This window comes from Gobio gobio, assembly GCF_949357685.1.
Source record: "Gobio gobio genome assembly, chromosome: 12".
Taxonomy (NCBI): Eukaryota; Metazoa; Chordata; class Actinopteri; order Cypriniformes; family Gobionidae; genus Gobio; species Gobio gobio.
Genome location: NC_137105.1, coordinates 21,322,215 through 21,345,831, shown reverse-complemented (window position 1 = coordinate 21,345,831; position 23,617 = coordinate 21,322,215). Strand labels below are relative to the sequence as shown.

The 23,617-nt window shown below is 37.5% G+C and overlaps 2 protein-coding genes across 2 annotated transcripts; one reads left to right on the top strand and one right to left on the bottom strand.

Moving 5' to 3' along the window:
- Nucleotides 1-1,000: 1,000 nt before the first annotated feature.
- fmn1 (formin 1) lies at nt 1,001-22,591 on the top strand (the record flags this gene model as incomplete). The annotated part of the gene is made up of 17 exons (XM_079830751.1): nt 1,001-2,902; nt 3,126-3,231; nt 4,267-4,328; nt 5,539-6,371; nt 8,192-8,333; nt 9,756-9,843; nt 10,399-10,460; nt 11,411-11,499; nt 11,714-11,843; nt 12,054-12,200; nt 12,368-12,427; nt 13,255-13,375; nt 19,275-19,367; nt 20,459-20,510; nt 21,058-21,207; nt 21,425-21,506; nt 21,661-22,591. 17 exons carry the CDS (start codon nt 1,001-1,003, stop codon nt 21,703-21,705), a joined length of 4,164 nt encoding a protein of 1,387 aa, XP_079686877.1. The 3' UTR covers nt 21,706-22,591.
- Nucleotides 22,289-23,503, bottom strand: grem1a (gremlin 1a, DAN family BMP antagonist; the record flags this gene model as incomplete). Its single annotated transcript, XM_079830295.1, has 1 exon — nt 22,289-23,503. The coding sequence occupies one exon, from the start codon at nt 23,501-23,503 to the stop codon at nt 22,970-22,972; it is 534 nt and encodes a 177-aa protein (XP_079686421.1). The 3' UTR covers nt 22,289-22,969.
- Nucleotides 23,504-23,617: the final 114 nt, after the last annotated feature.

Here is a 23,617-nt window from a genome sequence, read left to right as displayed (position 1 = left end):
TATAATATATATTTTCATTTGATGTAAAAAAAAAAAAAAAAAAAATTTTTAATTATATTTGTTATTATTTAAAATGTGCTAAAGAATCTCTATTTACATTGTTTTACCTTCTGGGTTGCTGTAGTTAAAACCTACCTGTGATAGTTTCCGGACTAGTCTCTACAAACAAAACCATAGGTGACAAAACAAGGATGTAGGTGGGGTTAACAGGTTAATCGTGGTGATTAATGTGACGTTATCCAGTGTGAAGTGGACAGAAGGCGATATCTAGCCTTACAGAAGCAGTCTGTCTTGACTGGACAGTTGCTCTTACTGGAGTTTTGTGTGCTCTTCTGGGTGTGGTACTGAGATGCTACTTCTTCCTCATGGATGACTGAGAGCGGGACCAGAAATCCTGTCATGTGGCAGAAAATAAGTGGGTGGAGCACTCACTGCCTGTATGCGTATCTCAGGATTTAATGTTTTGGCGTATGCGCTTTTGTTGCGAATTGTGGATTATAAGCAAGTAGACATTACAAAATCCAACATGGAAAAGAAAGAAGAGGCTAAAAAGAAAGTAAAGGCGGGATAAAGGGAGCAAACTGCATGCTGGCACTATTTGGAATGTCGTTACGGAATGGTTTTTTTCCATTTCTTCAGCTCTCCTGTAATGAGAGCCTGAGAACAGCATCTCTGGTCTTTAATGCACATTTTCCTGGCATCCATGATTCTGGAAACTTCATGTAAGGACAACATTTTACAAAAAAAATAAAGATACATTATATACAAACTCAAACTCAAATTTTAGAACAGCAGTTTTTCAAACCAGTAGAAGACAATAAATGGAACTTATACATGCTCATAATTTGTCAATGGTTGTTCAGGACAAGGGCTGGAAATTCGTGATTGGGTGAATGGACTTGGTTGACTTTGTTTTTGGTTTTAATCACCTGTGGAATTTGGTTGTTTGAATACAGTCTAAATTTGATCTCAAAGAGACTGTAAACCATACTGGAAGGAAATGGAGAATAAGCCCATCAATACATTTTTTGACAAATTAACAAACTTTTTTACTCTCCATGAAAAACATGAACTCCAAACACTGACTGAGGAGAGTCCAGATTTGACTTCTTTTTGCTCTTTGACTGAGGAAGGAGCTGTGAATGGTCAACAAAAAGGTGTTCAAAGGCAAGATGGTTTCGATGAACATGGGGAGGATTTAATTGTTACGATTTTACACACAAATGCAGAGGAAGACGGGACAAAGGACCATGTCAACGGATCTGAGCATCAGAATGTTAATGAAATCGTTTTTTCTTCAGAAAACGAGGAAGTGAACTTAGACCTCAGTGTTATGCACCAAAGAGATCATTACAATAAAACATCAGTAGTGCTCCAGACTGACCAGGATTTAACAGATGGTCAAGCTGACAAATCGTCTGAATCACTTAGCAAAGTCTCAGCCAGTGGCAGTGCTAACAGACTGGACAAACAACTTGAGGAACCAGCAATCGGTACTGTGGATAATAAAGAACCTGTTTTCAGAGAAGGAGACAGACTCAATCATGACAAATCTGCAAATGAGACAGTTGCTATGGAATTAGATAACTCCAGCAATGAGGAGCTGTTTGCTGTGGAAGAACCTGTGAAAGACACAGACACTCAAAGCAGAAATAATCTGAATGAATTTTTAAATAAAGAGTCTTTGATTTCATCCACAAATAACCATAATGACATTTCAGTGCAAAATCACCAGGAAGTATCTGCTGCTGAAAGCAAAATAGAGTCTAATGGAAATCTTCAAAACACTTCAGATGTTCCAGGGATACCCAACGCTGGTGTAAATGAACAAACTCTGACTAACCACAAGGCATCTACGGCACATTGTGAAGTTCATAGTCTCACTGATAAAAAGGCTCATTCCTCAAACTCGCCTGTGAACACCAGAACTGTGGTCATCACCCTTACACGTGTTGAAGCTCTATCTGCGGGACCGTCTGTTGATACTGAAGAGATCCAACTGAGAGATGAGACTACAGGAAGTCAAGCTATATGCAATGGAAGCACCGCAAGTTCAGATAGCAATTTTGTGGAGGTCCATCCACCTACCACAAGTCAGGAGAACCAAATGAGACATTTTAAGACTGGAGGTGCGATTTTAAAATGTTCTGACCTCTGTGACATTGAAGAACACAGTTCCAGCTCGTCTGAGCTTGATAATAAGACTAATTCAGAACCAGAACCGGTGCCATCAGTCATCCATGTGGAGATGCATACAGAGGGAGAAATTAATGAAGAGAATGAGGAAGAAATAATACAAGACACCATGTTAGATTCAGATTCATCTTCCACTGAGAAGACCACAAAAGACCAAACCGTACTCTCCCCCACTGCAGTAAAAGAGAAACCACTTCAACTGGCGTCCCTCTTCACGGAGCTGATCAGCCCCAAGAAAGAAGCACTGGAGGAAAAAGAAGCTACAGAGCAGCCCCAAAGCCCTACCAATCGAGGACTTTTTACCGATCAGTCTAATAAGAAAGAAGTCAAGGGAGACTTCCTGGAACAGCTTACCCAATTCCTCAGCAAGGGGGAAGGGAAGAGAAAGCAAGAGAGCATGTCAAGCCCCCCACTGTCTCCAATCGGTCAGGACCCTGCGGAAAAGCCAGAGACAACTGTAGAGGAGCCGGTCATTTCCCAGTCTGAGGAAACAAACAAATCTACCAATGCAGAGACGGCCTTAGATGCATTGAAGGCTTTCTTCACAGTTAAATCTGCCAAGAAGGACACTTCAAATCTCATGGACCTGGACACTGTAAAGAGGAAGATCAACCGGGACAAAGACGTCCTCAGAGCTTTCTTTGACAGGAACTCCAGCAAGTCACCAGACAACAAAGATGTAGACAACAAAACTACAGATTCTAAAGTATGATGTGAACAGATGATTGCATTTATTGGTGGGATCTCAATATCAATACAAAAAGTTTATTCCTTTATGTAGACCTAAAAAAGTGTAATTAATTTATTCATCCCTATGCAGGGTCATGGGGATGCTGCATCCATATATATATATTTTTTTAATTAGGTCCTTTAATTTAACCGATTTTAACAGTACAATGCACATTAATTGTTGTTGTTTTGTGTCTTAGGCTGATGTGAGTGAGGAACACACCCCAAAGCGACTTCAGACTGTCTGGCCTCCACCAAAACAGAAAAACGAGGAGGAGAAGATTGGTCTAAAATACACGGAAGCTGGTAAGGGCTTATTTGTATAATTCGGGGAAAAAAGCTGTAAGTGTAAATGTTTGCTATGATTCAAATATTTGCCTTTGTATCTAATGAAACAACACTGTCCAAACAAATTCAAATACACCTCTACCCTAAATGTGTTCCTAAAGGGCAATTCTGCAGATTAAATAACTTTGGATACAATGTCACATAAATGTTTGGATTAAATATATCGTAGTTTTAGAATCAACCTTATTGACCATCCGTTACATGCCCGTATTGCTGTATCTTGTAGGTTTAAAGGGTGTGGAGTCCTTAGACACACCTAAGCACACACACATAGTGTTATTGTCACATGTCTTAAATATACTTCAGGAAATTTGTTCTCTTACATAAAAGTTTTCCCATGGTTCTCTAGACAAGTCCCACCGCTGCCATCTGTTGGAACATTTAAATCTACTATATTGTATATCCAGTTCTTCATTTCATAGTACCATTCAAAAGTTTGGGATCAGTAAGACTTTTTTAAATGGCAGTAAAGACATTTTTAATGTAAAAAAAATTTTTTATTTCAAATAAAAGCTTTTCTTTTTAACTTTCTGTTCATTAAAGAATCCTGAAAAAAATGTATCACTGTTACTTTCCACAAAAATATTAAGCAGCACAACTGTTCTCAACATCGACAATAGAAATGTTTCTTAATCAACAAATCAGCATATTATAATGATTTCTGAAAGATCATGTGAAACTGAAGACTGGAGTAATGATGATGAAAATTCAGCTTTGCCATCCCAGGAATATGCTACATATATATTAAAATAGAAAACAGTTATTTAAAATTGTGATATTTCACAATATTACTGTTTTTACTGTACTTTTTTACAGGTGTAAAAGGGCATAAAAGGCTTCTTTAAAAGACATTTTACCGACCTTAAATGTTTTAACTGTAGTACATTTGTATATATTATGAAGTAGGGGAGTATTTTATGGGGTTTCTGGCACTATTCAATGGGTTTTGTGATATGTTTAGCCCTAATGGTGTCCTTGTTTTTATGTTCTCAGAGCATCAAGCTGCTCTTCTGCAGCTAAAAAGAGAATGTAATGAAGAGGTGGAGAAGTTACAGGTGAGAAACTCAAGAACAGTATTTCACAACTGAATAGCATCAAGAATTTTAAACTTCTCTCAGGAAAAGTGTGTTTCCAGAATCAGTGCTTTTACAAATGTATTGTAGTATGCTACTTATTGAACATGCGTAGTCACACTTAAAGGGATAGTTCACCCAAAAATGAAAATTAGCCCATGATTTACTCACCCTCAAGTCATCCTAGGTGTATATGACATTCTTCTTTCAGTTGAATACAATCGGAGGTATATAAAAAAAATGTCCTGGTTCTTCCGAGGTTTATAATGGCAGTGAATGGCTGTTTGTTTTGAAGTCCATATAAACGGCTCCACAGGGTTAATAAAGGCCTTCTGAAGTGAACCAATGTGTTTATGTAAGAAAAATATCCATATTTAAAACTTCACAAACTATCTGGAATGGATGAGTGCTCAGGAACAGGCAGAAGACGCAGTAGATGCAGATTCAAACGTGATTTAATACTCAATAAACAAAAGGCAGGCAAAAAGGAAACAACACTACAAAACATAACGGTGACCTGACAAAGAATAAATGAACAGGGAGGAACTTAAATGCAAACACAGAAGACTGTTTAAATGAAGCACAGGTGAAACAGATGATGACTAAGTAAACACAGCTGAACAGAACTAGACTAACGAGGGTAACCAAAGAAACACAGGAGTGGCGGGAAAATGAACATGTGACACATGCAAAAACACAACAGAGACAGACTAAACATGTGAAATTACTCCCCCCTCCCGGTAGGAGTGTCCTCGCGGCGTAGAAAGACCAACCGGAGTGGGGGGGCGGGTAGCCCGGAGTCCTAGAGGCTGGTGAACAGGGCCCTGACTGGCTGGGAAGCCTCCAGGGTGGTGGTAGTGTTCGGGAGACCCCTGAGTCGCTGGGAGCTCGGGAGACCACTGAGTGGCCGGGAGTCTCTCGTGAACGCGCATACGACACTTAGCGGAAGTTAGAGAATGCAGTTTGTAAAGTTTTAAATATGGTTATTTTTCTTACACAAACGCATCAATTCGCTTCAGAAGGTATTTATTAACCCCCCGGAGCCGTGTGGAGCAGTTTTATGATGGATAGATGCACTGTTATGGACTTCAAAACAGAAACCATTATAAAGCTTGGAAGAGCAACGACATTTTTTTAATATAACTCCGATTGTATTCGTCTGAATTATTCGTATTCGGACTCTTTAATACAGGACGACTTCAAACTTGAGCTCTTCCGGTTACAACAGAAGAATGAAGAGGATCTGTCCAGACTAGCGGCAACCGTTGCAAGCTTACAAAGAGAGAAAGACAAAGCTCTTCACAGAGATCACAGAGATGTTGCCGTGTCCACTGAAGACATCATCAAAACACGGGCCTTCCACTCTGTGTGCATTCAGACAGACAGAGAGACCTTTATCAGGTCTGAGGAGGCCAAGGACGTGCAAAGCAGGAGTATTGACCCCCAGCCTAAAAATGCTGACCTCAACTCAACAAAAAACTTTACTGGCAGACAAAAGACAGTTCTTCCTCCAGCTGCCCCACCTGTATCGCCTCAGTTGCAGATGGATAGCAACAAGATTCCACCACCACCACCTCCTCCTCCTCCTCCTCCTCCTCCTCCTCCACCTGTCCCTTGTACTCCTAATGTACCTCCACTTCCTGCACCGCCACTGAATAAGCCAGGAAGTGTGCCTCCTCCACCTCCTCCGCCACCTCCACCCATGACAGGATATGGTTTTCCACCACCACCTCCTCCTCCTCCTCCTCCTCCTCCACCTGTCCCTTGTACTCCTAATGTACCTCCACTTCCTGCACCGCCACTGAATAAGCCAGGAAGTGTGCCTCCTCCACCTCCTCCGCCACCTCCACCCATGACAGGATATGGTTTTCCACCACCACCACCACCCATCCTCCACTCTATCTCTAATCCCTCTCTTGGATTTGGTGGTAAAGCAGCAGACAATCCTCCTCGTAAACCTTCGGTGGAGCCAGTCTGTCCAATGAAGTCGCTGTACTGGACACGAATACAGATTCAAGATAGCAGGTAACTCTTGTTCAAGATAACAGGAAATCATATTTTAATTGAGACAGGGCAATGACATGATACTCATTTGTTAACTTTTATCTTTTTTTAATTGTTAATTTAAAAATTAACTGAATAACTAAATTTAAACTAAAATTAACTAAATAATTGAGTTATTTTTATGGGGACCTACCTTTCTTCAATGCTTATAATGAAGAAAGAGAACTCCATAACAAGAAAATAATCGGGAAAAAAAACTCAATAATAAAAAAGGAAATAATATTTTAACATACCTGCTTCACTGTAGAATCACTGTGTGTGACAAAAAACCCATGAAAAAATAAAACAGTGCCGTTTTTTTAATAGAAGGCCCCTCATGATTGTGTGTCAAGGTCAAAAAGTCTTTTAAAATATCAGATAAGTATTTAAAGTAGATTTTTAAATGAATTTTCTTGTTCATATAAAGTTATAGTGGCTGAATAAAACAGGACACATCTGATAATTCATCGCTGCTCATGATTTAGTATAATGACGATCTGTTTAGATCTTCTCTGACGGATAGATCTGTATAGCCTTGGTGGTTCCAGGAAGAATTGTCTGCAAGGGTACTGTTTAAATGCACAGTTACCTGACAAATATTTTTAAAGTTAGCCCTGGAGTTAGGCCAGGAAGATTTGTCTGCAAGGGTACTGTTTAAATATTTTTAAACCGAAATCCCTCTGATGCGAGGGTGATATGTTTCTATAGCCCTGGTGATTCCAAATAGATTTGTCTTCATGGTTTAAACGCACAGTTACCTGACAAATATAAATAGTAAAATCGCAAACCTGACTCTCCATTTTTCTTCCACTGCAGGGGTGATTCAGGTTATATTATATTATATATATTTGTTTTTATTTTATTCTCTTATGAATAGTTGAATTCCATTTCTGTGTAAATCCCTTTGAATTGCCACTGTGTATGAAATGTGCTATATAAATCAACTTTTTTAATTTTTTTATTTTGAGTCTTCATTTTAAGTTGTGTACTTTTGTTATGTGCTTTTGACATTTTTTATTTTGATCTTTTTTATATATTTCTATTTATTTATTTATTTTATTTTTTTTATTTCAGTTATAGATAGTTTTGAATAACAAAAACCCTGAACAATTAAATTATTTTAAAAAGTACTTTAAACTAAAAAAGAAACATCTCACTCTACCTGCATTCACCCTGCCATATAAACAACATTTCCATTGTTCCTCAATCAAAAGATTCCTAAAACACGCAATATCCACAAGTGACTCTGACATTTTCAACTCTCCCTCGTCAGACCTCTTGGGAAGTTTAAGACCGACCACTGCAGACATTTGTCTGCATGCGGGGCCAGCCACAGGCTGAGCGGCAGTCTTTCCAGGACCTCTAGTGGCGGTGTGGATTTCTGTGGGATTCGGCTCCCCGGCCACCTCTGTGCTTTTGCAATGTTATTTGACTCCTCATGAAAGCTTTCTGCTCTCTTCGTGAGCATTTTGTCAAGCCAAAGCCGAACCCAGTCAAGCTTAGCTGTGCGCCGTCGTCCTGGCTCCTTAATTATTTTTATGGGAGAAAAATTTAGCAAGTCAGATTACTCCTGTTGATTTTCCTTTTCCTGCTTTTAGCGTTGCTCAGCAACAGTAAATAACTCACGTAACTCTTGTAACATGTGGTTTTTACAGATGCCAGTATTAGAAAATGCTTTGGTTGGTGGACTTTGAAGTGTAAAGATTCAATCTCAATAAGCCTTAGACTGAGCAGAAACTGTTGAAAATGCCAAATATTTGAAAAAATTAAATCTCACCCCATCTCTCTGCGTCTTTTTTTAGGAACGATATGCTATGGAGCTCCCTGGAAGAGCCACAGATAATAAACACCAATGAATTTGCAGAACTGTTTGCTAAAGCCACATCGCCCACCAAAAGAAAGCCCCTATCCGAAGCCTATGAGAAGAAAACCAAAGCCAGGAAGGTACCACTGTTCCCTGAAGATGAGAAAAATTATATGACATTGAAAAGATCTTATTCTGAATGGCAGCCCCATTCATTTTATACGTGTTTTTTGTTTTGCCTTTATGGTAACATTTACAATAAGGTTTCATTAGTTAACATTAGTTAACTACATTAGTTAACATTAACTAATAATAAACTGCACTTCTACAGCTTTTATTAATGTTTGTTCATGTTAATTTCTACATTTACTAATACATTGTTAAAAAGTTGTATTTATTAACCTTAATTAACTAACATGAACATGAACTAACATTTTTATTAACTGACAATAACAAAGATTACTGTACAGTAACAGATGTATTGCTTATGATTAGTTCATGTTAGTTAATACATTAACTAATGTTAACAAATGAAACCTAATAGGAAAGTAAGTATAGGAATGTAAATGGTGCTTAAAAGTAGAAAAGTAGGTATAGCATGTATAAAAGTATGTATAGCACCAAATCTTGGTGCTTCAGTGGTTCTTCAGCGGTTCTTTGGGATGACTGCCATACAAAGAACCTGTTAAGCCTCTTTAAAGGTTCTTTATGAGCCAAAGAACCACTGTTGGTGCTGTTTAGCACCATTTTTGTTGAAGAAATAAAATGCTGTATATGGCACCTCTTATGGGTTCTACATAGCACCATTGAACAAAGGTGCTGTAGTAGAGCACCTTTAAAGATAATGGTGCTATATAGCACCAAAAGTGGTTCCCCTATGATTACGAGCCAAGAACCACTTTTAGTGTTATATAGCATACTTTTTTTTTAACTTATATTTTTATATATATATAAAATCTCAAATGCAAGGTTGTGGGTTTGATTCAGATAATAATATAAAAAAACATCTGTAAGTCGCATTTTATAATGTTAATCATTGTTCAGTGAGATTAGAAAGTTCAGATTTGAGAAGTGTCCACTAGGTGGAGCAGTTTTCAACACTTCTGAATTATATATACATTATATGACTGGAACACTAGCACAACTGATGCATTCATCCATTCACCTATGTTAATTACTTATCATTTGTCAGGTGCTGTCACTTTGTAGAAAATCCATTCATTTGATAAAAATGCTTTTGCGTAATATCAGGATCCCACAAATGCCTCTACAATTGCCTTTGAAATTGATATAATTATATAGGAAATGAGGATAATTTGAAATAAATGTACCTGTTTATGAAATGTAATCATGCCATTGTTACCTTTGGCTGGCAGATTTTATAATGGAGGTTTGGAATTTCCCAAAGGTTCTTTTGTTATTTATTCGTTCCACTTTTGCATAATACAAGCATGAGTCCTTAGGACATTGTATTCATATGGTAGTGTAAGCAGAAGGCACTTATCTTATGATCAATGTCATTCATAAGTGTGGGTTGTCTTGTGAATGTGGACTTTTTTTAGGTCATTAAATTGCTGGATGGCAAGCGCTCTCAGGCTGTGGGCATCTTAATCTCAAGTCTCCACCTGGATATGAAGGACATCCAGCAAGGTAAACCACACTGAACAGCCTCATATATACTGAGAAATACTCAACCACCAGCTCAGAGGAGTGTCGTTTCATTCTGTCCAGACTAATTTTGCCTCCACTAATAATAAACAGACATGTTAAAATGATACATATTTGTGTGGTCTGGTTACCGAAAGTCAAGCTAAGACATGATATTGAAATAATTCTGTATATATAGAGACATATCTTGCAACAATGTGATTGGCTCCAGCTCTTATCAAGGATAAATTGGCTGTATGTTTGTTAAATAAACTTGTCTTGTGGTTTACCACTAGAAATATTCTTTCACATGTATATCAGCCCGACTTAAGAAACATATACTTTTCAATCTTGAATTCATCACAGCTTGCCTTAACAGAGTCAGACAGGCAGAAGTTTTTGATGATTTTAGTAAATTGAGCAGTGAATTCTCACAGGGGAAAAAAGCTCTTAAATACATAATTTAGACTTTTACGGTTATATCACATGCATGACACACATATGTCCAATAACTAATCAGTCTTCTTGTCTAGACACTAATACTTCTTCATTACACAGCTGTTTTGAATCTGGACAATTCTGTGGTTGACTTGGATGCTATTGAAGCCCTGTATGAAAATGTAAGTATTCTGCCACATTGGAAACTTACTTATGTACAGGCCCACACTAAATCCCAGCCACCAAAACAGTGCATTTGCATTCACTAAGTTCACGTAACTGCACATTTTCTTATTTTTAAATAGTAAAGATGGAGGTTACTTACAATGGAAGTGAATGAGGCCAATTTTTAGAGTAAGAAATGTGGATATTATAATTGTATGAAAGCACTTACATTCATTTTTCTATTAAACTACTGTATCATGTGAGCTCTAAAGCTATTTAAATCATAATTTTGTTGTTTTTTGGGTTTATTTTTATTTGTCACAGCGACAAAGTTGTATAACTGATGGAACTACACAGAAAAAGTTTATTTTACAGTCCTGTTCCGCATGTACTTACTATGTACTTATTATAATAACTGGGTTATAACTAGGTACTAACCCGGAACCTACCCCTTAACCTAACCTTAACCCATATAGTTACCTTGTATTACCAGTACTTATTTGGGTAAGTACACTGTAAGTACAAATACTGTAAAATAAAGTGTAACCAAAAAGTTTTTTCCACAATAAAATCACGGTACATTATTATATTGAAATAGTGAGTATTTTAATGTTTATGGATTGGTCCCATTAACTTCCATTGTAAGGGTCTCACTGCAACATAGAGGTAAGTGCAAATTAATTTAGTTGTAATCAAGGAATGTGATTATTTCCTTTAAATATTTCTGATGATAGTTTCAGAGACCAATACGATTTATTTTACTGTATTTAAGTTAATTCTACACACATTTCTTCCCCAAATCACTTCAGAAAATGCACAAAAAGTCTGCAGATTCTGTATCACCTTTTTGTCTCTAGTTCCAGTTCCAGCATAACTAAATAATGGATAGTTCCTGTGTGGTTTCATAAGTTTATGTGTGTATCATTGGTCAGTTTTCATATGAATGCGTCTGTTCTGTTTCTCCCAGAGAGCTCAGCCTGAGGAGTTAGAGAAGATTAAGAAACACTATAAAACCTCAGACGAGGAGCAGGTCAAACTACTGGACAAGCCTGAACAGTGAGATATTCCAGAAACACACCAGATAACTCACTTTTTCTTGCAACTAGCGACTAGTGATACATCAATTGTCACTTACAAAGGCACTTTCTATATGCTCTTTGCAGTGTATACTTTTCTAAGGCTCCTTCATTTGAGGACAAACGAAGAAAAAGTAGTGTTTTCAACACTACACACTTTAGGTTGACAGATGTTCATTGCTTTTCCTTGACAGGTTCCTGTATGAACTCTCCCAGATCCCTGAGTTCTCCAGTCGAGTTCACTGTTTAATTTTTCAGTCGAAGTTCACTGACGCCGTTGCCTCCATACAGCGCAAGACCGAGATTATTCTCCACGTCTGCAAGGTACAAAGGCACTTTCAAAGGGGTCAGACCTCAGATATTATCAAACTTTTGATAAAGTATCGACGCTGGCATTCTTAAGAGCAAAAACAGCCCTTCAGGCAGCTGCGGTTTATTCAAGTGAGGTCTAAGTGCTTGCTTTGTCTTCAACATCTATAACATCTCCATGTGATGAATGCACAAATAAATGTTGATGCGTCTTTTGTGTTTTAGTATCTGTTGGAGAAAGATAGTGTGAAGGAGGTGATGGGATTGGTGCTTGCTCTGGGAAACTACATGAATGGAGGGAGCAGAGCTCGAGGACAGGCCGACGGCTTTGGGCTTGAGATTCTTCCTAAACTTAAAGATGTCAAGAGCAGGGTAAAGATTTTATCCATGTCATGAGCCCATGTTTGGCACTGTAAAGAAGACACTATAGCCTTACACACTATGGTGTTTGATAGAACCTCAAACTGATTTGTGCTTTTTGTTTGCTAGCAGTTTGTACAGAACGACTTAATTTGACTTAATTCTCTATAAATCTACAGGAAAATCCCATTAGTCTGTTGGACTACATTGTTTCCTACTATCTGCGCCACTTTGATGAGGTAAAGAATGAACGTAATCTTTCACATGCAATTTTCTTTTATATGCACACAGCAGATATTCATCAGTTCACATTGTTTTCAGAGTCAGTGACGGGACTCATTTTTCATCCTATCTATTAATTTATTGAGTGAGTAATACATGACAAATGCAATTTATATGACTTCAATAAACCTCTTCTATGATGAACAGGTTTTTAATTTCTGGATTAAAATTCGTTTTGATAGGTGGCATAAACTAAAAAATGTCAATCATAATGAAAACAAATTGCTTCACATGGTATAAAATTCTTGTAAAGACATTTATAATGTTACAAAACATTATAATCGCCAGTCTTGACATTGAAGACTGGCGTAATGTCTGCCGAAAAAAATCACAGGAATAAATTACATTTTAAAATGTTTATAAAAATTAGAAAACAAATATTTAAAATTATAATAATCATTGACAATATTGCTCTTTTCACTGTATTTTTGATCAAATAAATGCAGCCTTGGGGAGCATACAAAACTTCGATAACACTTTATTTTAGTGTCTTTGTTACACAAGTAGTAATAGCTATAAATTATGCATAATTATACATGCAACTAACCCTAAAACAAACCCCTGTTCCTAATCCTATAGTAAGTACATGTGGTTAATTATTATTACTCAGTACTTAAATGACACCTTAAAATAGAGTGTTTCTGAGACTTCTTTCAAAAACATTTTTAATAAAAAAATTACCAACCACAAATATTTCTAAGAACATGTGTTTTAATCAAGATCTTTAAGTTTTTCTTGACCGTAGATACTCAAATATTTCACTGACCCTTCAATCTCTCTCCAGAATGCTGGTACAGAAAAGAGCATCTTTCCTTTGCCTGAACCTCAAGATGTTTTCCTTTCCTCTCAAGTAAAGTTTGATGACCTCTCAAAGGATCTCCGGATGATGAGCAGAGGCTTGATGGGTAAGAATGACCAAAAACACTCTCAAGGTCTTCAGAAACTATTTTAGCATGCCACTGATTTACTATAGCATCAAAAGAAGCTAGATTACATGTGTTTGGGTGGACGGATGGCTGCAATCCTTCAACATGGATGATGGCTCCAGCTGAATCCTTTGGACTTTACAGCATCTGTTAGCAACAACTCATTATTAAACCACATTAGATCAGGTGGAATATACAGACATGTTTGCCTATGTATATACAGTATGTGCACGCACAGATGCAGAGACGAAGTGGAGTCTGAATGATTTTGCCATGGCGCCTTTTAGATATGACTTTAATCCTGCCCATCAGATGCTCTGGCATTGTGTGATTCTTTAGCTCCGTCAGTGGGGCCAAAGGCTACAGTGCTTTGGCGCTTATGTAATCTGAGAGAAGAGCAGCTTATCGCTGGCGGGATGGGCTTTATCTGTGCAGAGATGCACTGCCATTCTCCTGCTACACTGTATCAGTCCGTGTTCAGTGTGGCCCCGCAGATTTGTGTCAGAGATTCTTTTCTTTACCTCTCAACAAGCCTTTCTTATCGGGCGACGGAGAGACTGCCAAATCTGGCCCATCGCGCTCTCCCTTTTTTGTCCTGCTGTTTGAACTCCCCTCATGACTGAGAGAGAATCATGTCTTTGTTTTTTATGCTGTGTTTGTTAGAAATATTTTTTTTTTTTCGAATTACTTACAGCCCCGCTGAGGTTTTGGCTGCTCAAGGTGACCGCATTTGTCTGCGATGTAATTTTGCGGAGCAAGAAAGTGCTGCACTAATCAAATTAGTCACTGTGTGCCTACACAAAAAGGGAATGTCCCTGTGATTTTATTTTCCAGAGACAATTATGACAACATTGTGAAGCACATCTAACGCTTTGAGTCTCCACAGCTGATTCATCTGGCTTCATCCGAGACATCTTTTTGATCTCTTTGAGATCATTGTGGCAGTGGTTTGGCTCACCGAAGTGCACAGTTGAGAAAACCTGAATGTAGCTGTGAGCCACCTTGGTGGACACAATATATGTGGATCTAAACTATAATTAATTGCTATTTTAATTCCACATGAAAATGCTGTGGAAAAGATTCCCAACTGCTTCTTCATTTCCAGCTGTGTTCACAGTTTATACAAATGCTCAATGAAAACGGTAGTATGTGTAGCCTTATCCGGGGTGAGATGCAGATGGAGCATATCCAACAGTCCGGGGTTCCCATCAGGGTGTATTATGACTGGTGCAGGAGACTGGCTCCTCTGATCCTCTGATTGGACGTTGAACAAACAGTGCTGTGTAGGTCCACGGGTGGTACAGTGACTATCTGAGGATGTGATCAGAGGTGCATCAAAACAGATCTTACTCAGAAAAAAAGACATTTGATAACCTCTGACTCTGTCACAGGTGGAGCTCTATGGTGTTTTCTCGTTCATTGCCTAGAGGCTGTAGGTTAAGAACAAGTGCAAAAAGAGATGTTTTCCCTAAAAATGAAGAAACATAATTTATTCACCCTCATAAAATTTCAAACCTGTATGATTTTGTTTCTTCTGTGGAACACAAAAGAAGATATTTTGAGTCATACAATGAAATTAATTGGGGTCCAGTGCTGTTTTGGACCCCATTGACTTTCATTGTAGGGGCAGTAGTAACTTTCAACAATATCCAACATAGAAGGCTGACGCTCAGCTTGTTTTTAGACTTTGGAAATTCCCCCAACCATTCATAATCAAAATCAATTTACTGTAACCATATGTTTATTGTAATTGACATAATTCACTGCACTGATAGCATTTGCTTCATCAGCAAAAATGTGCTTTCATCCCATGTGCAAGTAATCAGTGATGTGCTAATGGCTCTGACTGCAGTAGCTGTTGTTTTAAATGACTTGACAAAACCAATTTAAGCTGAAATTGTGAATGATTGTTGGATTCTTGGGGCCTAAAATCTGTGAAAAGTTAGGGGTAGTCAAGAGGACTCCTAAGTCACTAAGACCAAATCATAAATAATCCTAAAATGGCTGTTGCTGGCTTTTGCTGTAGGCCTACACCAATGGGGCAATAGGTGATAGAGCCTTGGTGCTGAGCCTTCTCCCCTTATAAATGCACTAAATATTTAGATTTATAGACGTTAATCTGTGATGACATAACATAAAGGTTCATTAATGTAAAGGCAATATGCATTAAATGATGGAGAATAAAGCATCGCGGTCAAGTTGAAAATGATGTCCCATCGTCTGCGCTGATAGCCTTTGTGGGCAGCTCAGCTGACACGACTTCAAGTTCCGGCTTGTGGACCTTTCCCGATCCCTTCCCCCCTTTCTCCCTCTCACTTCGCTTCCTGTCTACTCACTGTCCTATCATAATAAAATAAATATTTAATGAATAAATAAGAAAATAATGTCTTCTTGCCTGTAACAAGTTTCCACTTACAAATGATCGAATAGAGTAAACGAGTAAAATAAATGTATTTGGTGTACTGTCCGAGGGGAGGCTCCAAGCTTGGAATTTAGCCCAAACCCAGAGTACTCCCCTATATCCCCGGCTGGGAATTGGAACCAGCCGAGAGTGAGTCGCCGGCATGGCGGTTGGGTGCAAAAAACTTTTGAGGTAACTAGGTGAGTCGACTGTATGTATGTGCAGCTGCTGCTGCTGCACATGTAATATACATGAAATAACCCGGTAGCAGATCTATACAGGTGGAGCTGGGGAAGGTGAAGGGTTTCTGAAAGCGCACTGCTGACTGCTAACAGCAACACTACCGGTATTTGTTTGAATTTTGAGCCACAGCTCATTGTCCTCTGATGCAACAGCAACCAATCATCTGTGCTATGTAGGGGAGCGCAGGGCACAACCTAATGCGGGGTTAGTTGTAACACACGTTTTAACCCTTTCCACACATGCCAGAATGACGAAACTTAGTGTATTTACTAGTTGCCATATCAACATTATTTTATGCAACATTATCCAAAATTAAAAAATCTCTGGAAGATATTACTGAACATGTATTTAACCATAGCAAAAGTAAGTTTCTTACTTAAGTTTAGTTTTCATCTCTGTTTTTTGTGTTGATTTAAAATAAGACAAATCCGATATTATTTTAATCTTATATCTGTTATTTAACAGTTGAGATCGTTTTTTAATGCTGATCTAACCACCAGAAGACACGAGCCGCGATTTAAATCCCAGTTGGGCAGATGGGGTGTGTTGTAACACTGCGTTACAATGAGCCCCTATTAGAAATATGCCATTATATTCTATACTTTTATGAATTCTTTTGAGAAACCATGAGAAAAGGGTGAATAATGACTGAGAGTGAATGTTCAGAAAGGATTAATTATTATTATGTTTTGAACTATGCTGTATAGCTGTATTTATCGATGTATTTGTAGTCAAACTCAAAAATGCTTATATTTGTAATGATTAAAAAATGCCCTTATTTTATTTTAAAAAGTTAGTAATTGTATTTTGTTGACAAAATATTTTAGTTTGTCTTGTATATTTTTTTGATAATATCAGGTAACATTTTAAGCTGTTATTTGGTCATGTTACATTTTGCCCCACAACATGTTACAATGTACCCCACCTGCGGGGCATGTTGTCACATTTCACTTCCATTCTTTCGGGGTAAATCAAGAAAAAAGTATACACTGTATTAATGAAACAAAACCACATAATTGTACTAGACACGTGTGCAATTAATGTGGGAAAAAATAAATACTCTGAACCCCAAGTGGATTTACACAAACTGAGAAAGTCAAAAAGCTTTAGGTTGTGCCTCGCTCTCCCCTATTCACATATATGTATGATGTGATCGCTACCAAATGAGTTCAGGCCTGCGTCATCTTGAATTTCATGCCAGAACTAGGTAAATATATATATGTGCCTCGATCCACTCGAGCTGATTGATTTGAACTGACTCCTCCCGAACTTATTAAAACATAATTGGTCACTTGAATTCTGCAATCTCTCGAGATGCAGACATGTAAGAGGCTGACAATTAGAGTTTTTATTTTAAAACCTTGATTTGAATATGGCAACATGATACCTTGTTCTTGTCACAATCACCAGTGAGAGTGCCCCTGATTACCACCTGAGGGCACTCCACCCCGGACTGTCACTCCATCACAAACTACATTACCCATAATCCTGTGCCCGGACTCATCTTCACTCATTGTTTGCACCTGTGTCTCATCACCTCATTACCCCATTACCCCAGCCTATATAAACCATGTTCACTCTGTCATTCACTGCGAAGTCTTGTTTGTTGTAAACTGCATTTCTGGTCATTTCTCTGGTTTTGGATTTCGTGCCTGTTCCGTGGATTACCTGTTTGCCTGTCTCTCCTGTCTTGTTTGCTGTATTGGACTGATTACCTGTTATGACCTCTTGCCTGTTTGTTGACTACGAGTGTGGATTACCCTTTAATAAAGCTGCATTTGGATCTTCTACCTTCTGTCTCAGAGCAGTACGTTACAGTTCTACAATATTTCTATGATTCAGTCACTGACAGAGACCCCTTCTCCATCAGCCAATCACTGTGGGCATAGTTAATAAGCGTGTTGACGTCATCCATGGCAACAAGGTCAACCCTACCCTTTCTCTTAACTAAAGACTTCTCTCTATTCCTTAGTAAAAAGTTGTTCTCAGCAGCCTTACCTAAGAACTTGTGCTGCTATTTAGGAGAACTCTTAGTAGTGAGATATGAGTGATGAGATAAAATGTTTTGTGAATACGGCCCCAGGTAAAAAAACAGTGGGTGAATGTGAGCGTAGTGACAAACATGGCCACATACATTATATTTAGAACATTATATTAAGTTAAAAAAATATATTAGTTTCACCAATTATATTTTTAAATATTGTTTTGAAAGAAGTCTCTTATGCTCTCCAAAGCTGGATTTATTTAATCAAAAATACAATAAAAACAGTAATATTGTGAGATATTATTACAATTTAAAATAACTGTTTTCTATTTAAAATTTAATTTATTCCTGTGATGGCAAAGCCGAATTTCAGCATCATTATGCCAGTCTTCAGTGTCACATGATCCTTCAGAAATCATTCTAATAAGCTGATTTGCTGCTTATTATTATCAATGTTGAAAACAGTTGTGCTGGTTAATATTTTTGTAGAAACTTATATATTTTTTTCAAGATTATTTAGTGAATAGAAAATTTAAAATAACAGCATTTATTTGAAAGAGAAATCTTTTGTAACATCATAAATGTCTTTACTGTGACCGTTTAATCATTTTAATCAATTTAAAAAGTACTGTTTCCTTTTCACAAGAAATATTACTGACCCCAGACTTTTGAATAGTAGTATATATTTAAGTTTGTATTATTATTTATTTAGATTTTTTTTTTAATTAGTGTCACCAATAATGCCCAAATCACTTATCTTTATCAACAATATTTTTCAAATCGCTTATCTTTATCATCTTAATCAACATTATCTACTTGTAAAATAACATGCTGTTTACATATTATTATACAAGCTTATTAGTAATGTGATTAGAAAGAATTTCACTATATTTGCATTTGTGTGCTTCTTCTTTGCTTCTATACCAGATGCTGATGTTTTCTAAAACAATGCCAGGTAATTGCCATTTATGTAATAATTTGATTATAAATCACGTTAGAAAGAGGGGATCTGCAAAGAACATAACTTAGAAATTCTACTAGCTCTATTGTGGCATTTATTTTTCAAGATCTAGGTTATTGGAATAAAAAGCAAGTGCTCATGGTGGTCTAACAGAAAAAAAGACTGTTTATTTTTGGATAAAATGTTGCGTTAAAGTTAGTGTAAACTTTTTACAATGACTGGCTTCTGAAAATTGGACCTGGTCGGGGACTTTACTCTAACCCAGTGTTATTCTTTTTGTCTCGTACAGTTTGTGAAAAGGATGTTGTAACCGTGTGTACCAACTCATCTCAGGAGCACATACACCCCTTCAAGGAGAAAATGGACTTTTTCATTGCCAATGGTGAGCTATGCTATGATGCATGAGATTAGCCCACAGTACCTTTTAGAAGAGGATCTGTATTCAGCCAATCCCTGTCGTCTAACTTCAGATATAAAGTCTAGTTGGTCTCTGAGACGACCTGCCTCTCTAAAAGATTGATGGAGAGAGTACAAATGTTTGCTTAGATTCTACAGGATTGTTTTGTTTTGCAGATCATAAAGGCAGATATATGAAGATACAAACTGGTCATCTTTTATTTCAGGACAGATGGATGAGACGCTAGCTATAGTGAACTAGACAAATAAGATTTATTCTGTTCGTAGTTTATGTATATAGCAGCCAGTTTAAAACAAAGCACTACAGTTCCTACTACAGTTATTTGATTGTCTCCGCTAAACAGATAAGACAGCACACATCCTGCAGTTATGAAGATCTGCCGTATGCCCTTTTGGGGACCTGATAAGTGTCTGTGACTGCCTACCTGTACAAGATAGCTGGTCAGGTTCAGAAAACAGACGCAGAGATAGGAATCAGAGAGACTTTGGCAATGAAGGAGACTTCTTAGTAAAGGAGGAACATCAGTTTCAACATTGTCTTTGAGGCCCTGGTAGAAAGGCTAGGAATTTGTCAGTCATGCTACCAGTAACATCATGGTCCCAAAGCAGTGCAATCCCAGCTAACAGGGAACATTCTGAGAACTTAAAGGGTTAGTTCACCCAAAAATTGAAATCTGTCATTAATTACTCAACCTTTGTAAAACAGTCGTTCATCTTCGGAACAAAAATTAAGATTATTTTTGATGAAATCCAACAGCTCTCTGACCCCTCCATAGACAGCAATGTAATTAACACTTTCAAAAAGCGTAGTGTAATGTTTGCAAAATGATAAAATGCAGTGTTCCCTTAATGTTCGCATAAACAAAAATGTTTTCATAACTGAATGGAAACCTAAGTAAAACTAGTGTTGTTACATGGGATATGGCTGCTAAAGAGGCAAAATTAAGATCCTGTAGTAATGGAAGATATTTTGGCTTTCAATATTGGAACCATTTGCAGGAGAAAAATGTGGTACTAATTATGATACAATTTCAAATGTTTCTTTTCATTTTACAGCGCAAAAAGAGCTAATTGCTGTAGACCACCAAGTGATATCGGCGCGTAAAAGGTACAGGCACATCACTCTTGATGAAAATATTACAAAAAAAAATAAACGGGTGCCTTTATATTAGGTGGCCTTAACTACTATGTACTAACATTTGAATTAATCATTTGATACAATGCACTTATTGTGTACATACATGTTTTTACATTGTACTTACATTTAAAAAAATACCTGGCTGCATGTAATTACATCTGTAATTCATTTCTGTAGTAACATTTGTAATTACACAGTTGACCCTTCCCTTACACGTAACCCTACCCTTAAACTTACCCATACCACCACACCTGTCCCTAACCCTACCCATATCCCACCTCAATATCAGCAAAAGTGTTTTGCAATACAATTTGAACACAGTAAGTACATTGTACTTATTTTATGATGTACGTGCATAGTACTTAAGGCCACCTAATATAAAGTGGGGCCATGTAAACTTCATAAACATTTTTGACATTTAGTTACGTTCATTTACAATTATGGTCATCCTGAAAAGCCTGGTTCCTTTCTGGTACCTTATTATCTCCAACTTTGCTTCATGTCTTTTCTTCCTCAGCTTCTCTTACCTAGTGGACTATTTTGGGCTGAAGTCACGTTCCGGGGAGCAAGAGATTGTGCCAAGCCATGTTTTCACACTTTGGTTTGAATTTTGCAATGACTTCAAGATCAGATGGAAGAGAGAGAACAAGGTCATTTCCAAACAGAGGTGAGAAATTAACAGCATTTTGAGTCTATCATGTTCTATCATGTTTAAAGCATTCTGCTTTAAAACTGCTTTAACCAACCACACCATGTGATAACCAAGTTAAGTGTAATGTTGTCACTTACAATTGTTTTTATTGAATTTCAGCATTAAAAGCTGCTGGAATTTAAACATTACAGATAAGTAAAATGCAATCAATCTGCTTTTTTTTAAACTTCAGAATCAAAGAGGTCCAACAATCAGTGCGCAACATGACAGCAGAGAAAAAGATTGAGACCAGAAGGGTCAATGCGAATGGACTGGTAAGCGTCTGCCGTCATCTTTGCTGAAGTGTGGGTGGCAGATAGATAAGCAAACACTAGTAGCTATTGTTCTTTTATGAACCAGATTTTGAATAATGCAAGCATGTCTGAATAAGACAAAATGATGTATGTTTCTGTATGTTTTTTATGACAGAAAGAGAGACTGCGTCTGAAAGAAGCAAGTCTGAGCACCAGCTAACTCTCTCTGCCATTACCAAAGAGGACCAGATTTCAAGACCCAGGCACTTGCATTGTTGGTAGGGTCAGAATTCACCTGCTTGTGAGACACTTTTTCCCCGGACTGCATGTTACTGTACAGGCTGACAGCCTGTCTGTCAGATTAGTGCATCCTGTGTGTAGCCCAACAACTCACTCACTTGCACATTTATGATCCAAAGATCCCTTTAACTATGGTTTAGATATGAATGAATGCTGTTCAAATTGAGAAACATTTAAGATATTACAAGTTTACTCAATCTGCTCTGGGATCTTCACAAGTCTAAACAATTAAAGCCTGGTTTCACAGACAGGGCTTAGATTAAGCCAGGGTTAGACCTTAGTTCAATTAGGACATTTAAGTAGCTTTTAGAAAAAAACATTACTGGTGTGCATCTTGAGACAAAACAATGGTATTTTAAGAGATGCCAGTGCAAGTTGCTTTCAGTTAAAACAGCTCAAACGTGCATTTTAGTCTGGAACTAGTCTTAAGCCTTGTCTGTGAAACTGCGGGTGAGTGTTCAAACATGTTGAAAACAGCAATCTCGATATCTGACTTGGCAAAAGCACTAACTTTATTTCGTGGATTGAGTAACAAAGTTCTGTAACTTTTTATTTTCATATTAAATCATAACATCATCATTAAATCATTAATCAATGTTACAAAACAGAGATAATGTACATGTAAAATAATATAACTTTAAACTATCCTTATCAGTTTTATTTTGATCAACATCACACGTTTTTTATTGACGACAGTTATGTTGCTTTATCACATCTCATTGCTATTTAATAACAGTAATATTGTTCATTTTGCAATCACTGTAAAAAGTTTTCATTGTTATAAAAACGTAATTGTCCATCCATTTAAATTGTAGTCAAATTTTTTGTTTCACGTCAGACATGGAATTCAAAGTGATCAAGACGGTTGTAACTGTGGCATCTTATTCATTTGACATTACAATGTTGTATGAAGACCCGGATTTTTTTCTTTTTACAAATTTACTTATTTACATCCAAATGTATCTACATTACAATGGTATCTACATTGATCCACACAGTGGAAAATAATAAGCATATTTTTAATATGTCAATCTTTTTTATAGTAGCCTATTATAACTTATGCAACTTGTTTAATATTACTTTTAATTGCATCAATTGTGTTTCTTCACAATATAAAGGCCACATTTAGATGACTTTCAGACAAACACACGCATAAATTGTCTACAACAATGACGTCAACAAGTTTAATCCAAGTCGACAGAAGTACAGCGGCACTGTTTCACGCGGCGCACGCGCTTCTTCTTGGTGCTGGGGATCTGCCCGGGACAGAGGAGCGTGTAAGTGACAGTCGTGAAACTCTTTGGTTTACACACGGAGCACGACTGAAACGCGCTATCCTCTTGATAAACGTGTCGAGGTATGTAGAATGAGTTGCACTGTCCGTAACAGAAGCGATTGATGATGGTGCGCGGCTGGCACCCGTCCTCGTAAATCATCAGTTTCAGCGGCTGCGTTTTACACCAGTCAAGTTTGAGATAACGGCGCTCCGTTACGTGTAAAGCCTCCTGGCTGGAGTCCAGCACCTCGTCCCCGGCTGAAGGCGGTCCCGTTCCCACAGAACTAGCCTGCGGTGTCTGCGGTGACTGTTCCGACTGGTTTGGGCTGTATTTATTTGGGTGAGGAATGGCGCCTTGAAATCCCCCGTTTCCCCTGATCCTCGCCGGATTGCAGAGCAGCCACAAGACCACGATAGTGACAGCTAATGCGTCTTTAGTCATTCTTTCACAAGAAGAAACAAACATTACATTTTATATATATATATATATATATATATATATATATATATATATATATATATATATATATATATATATATATATATAATTTTATAA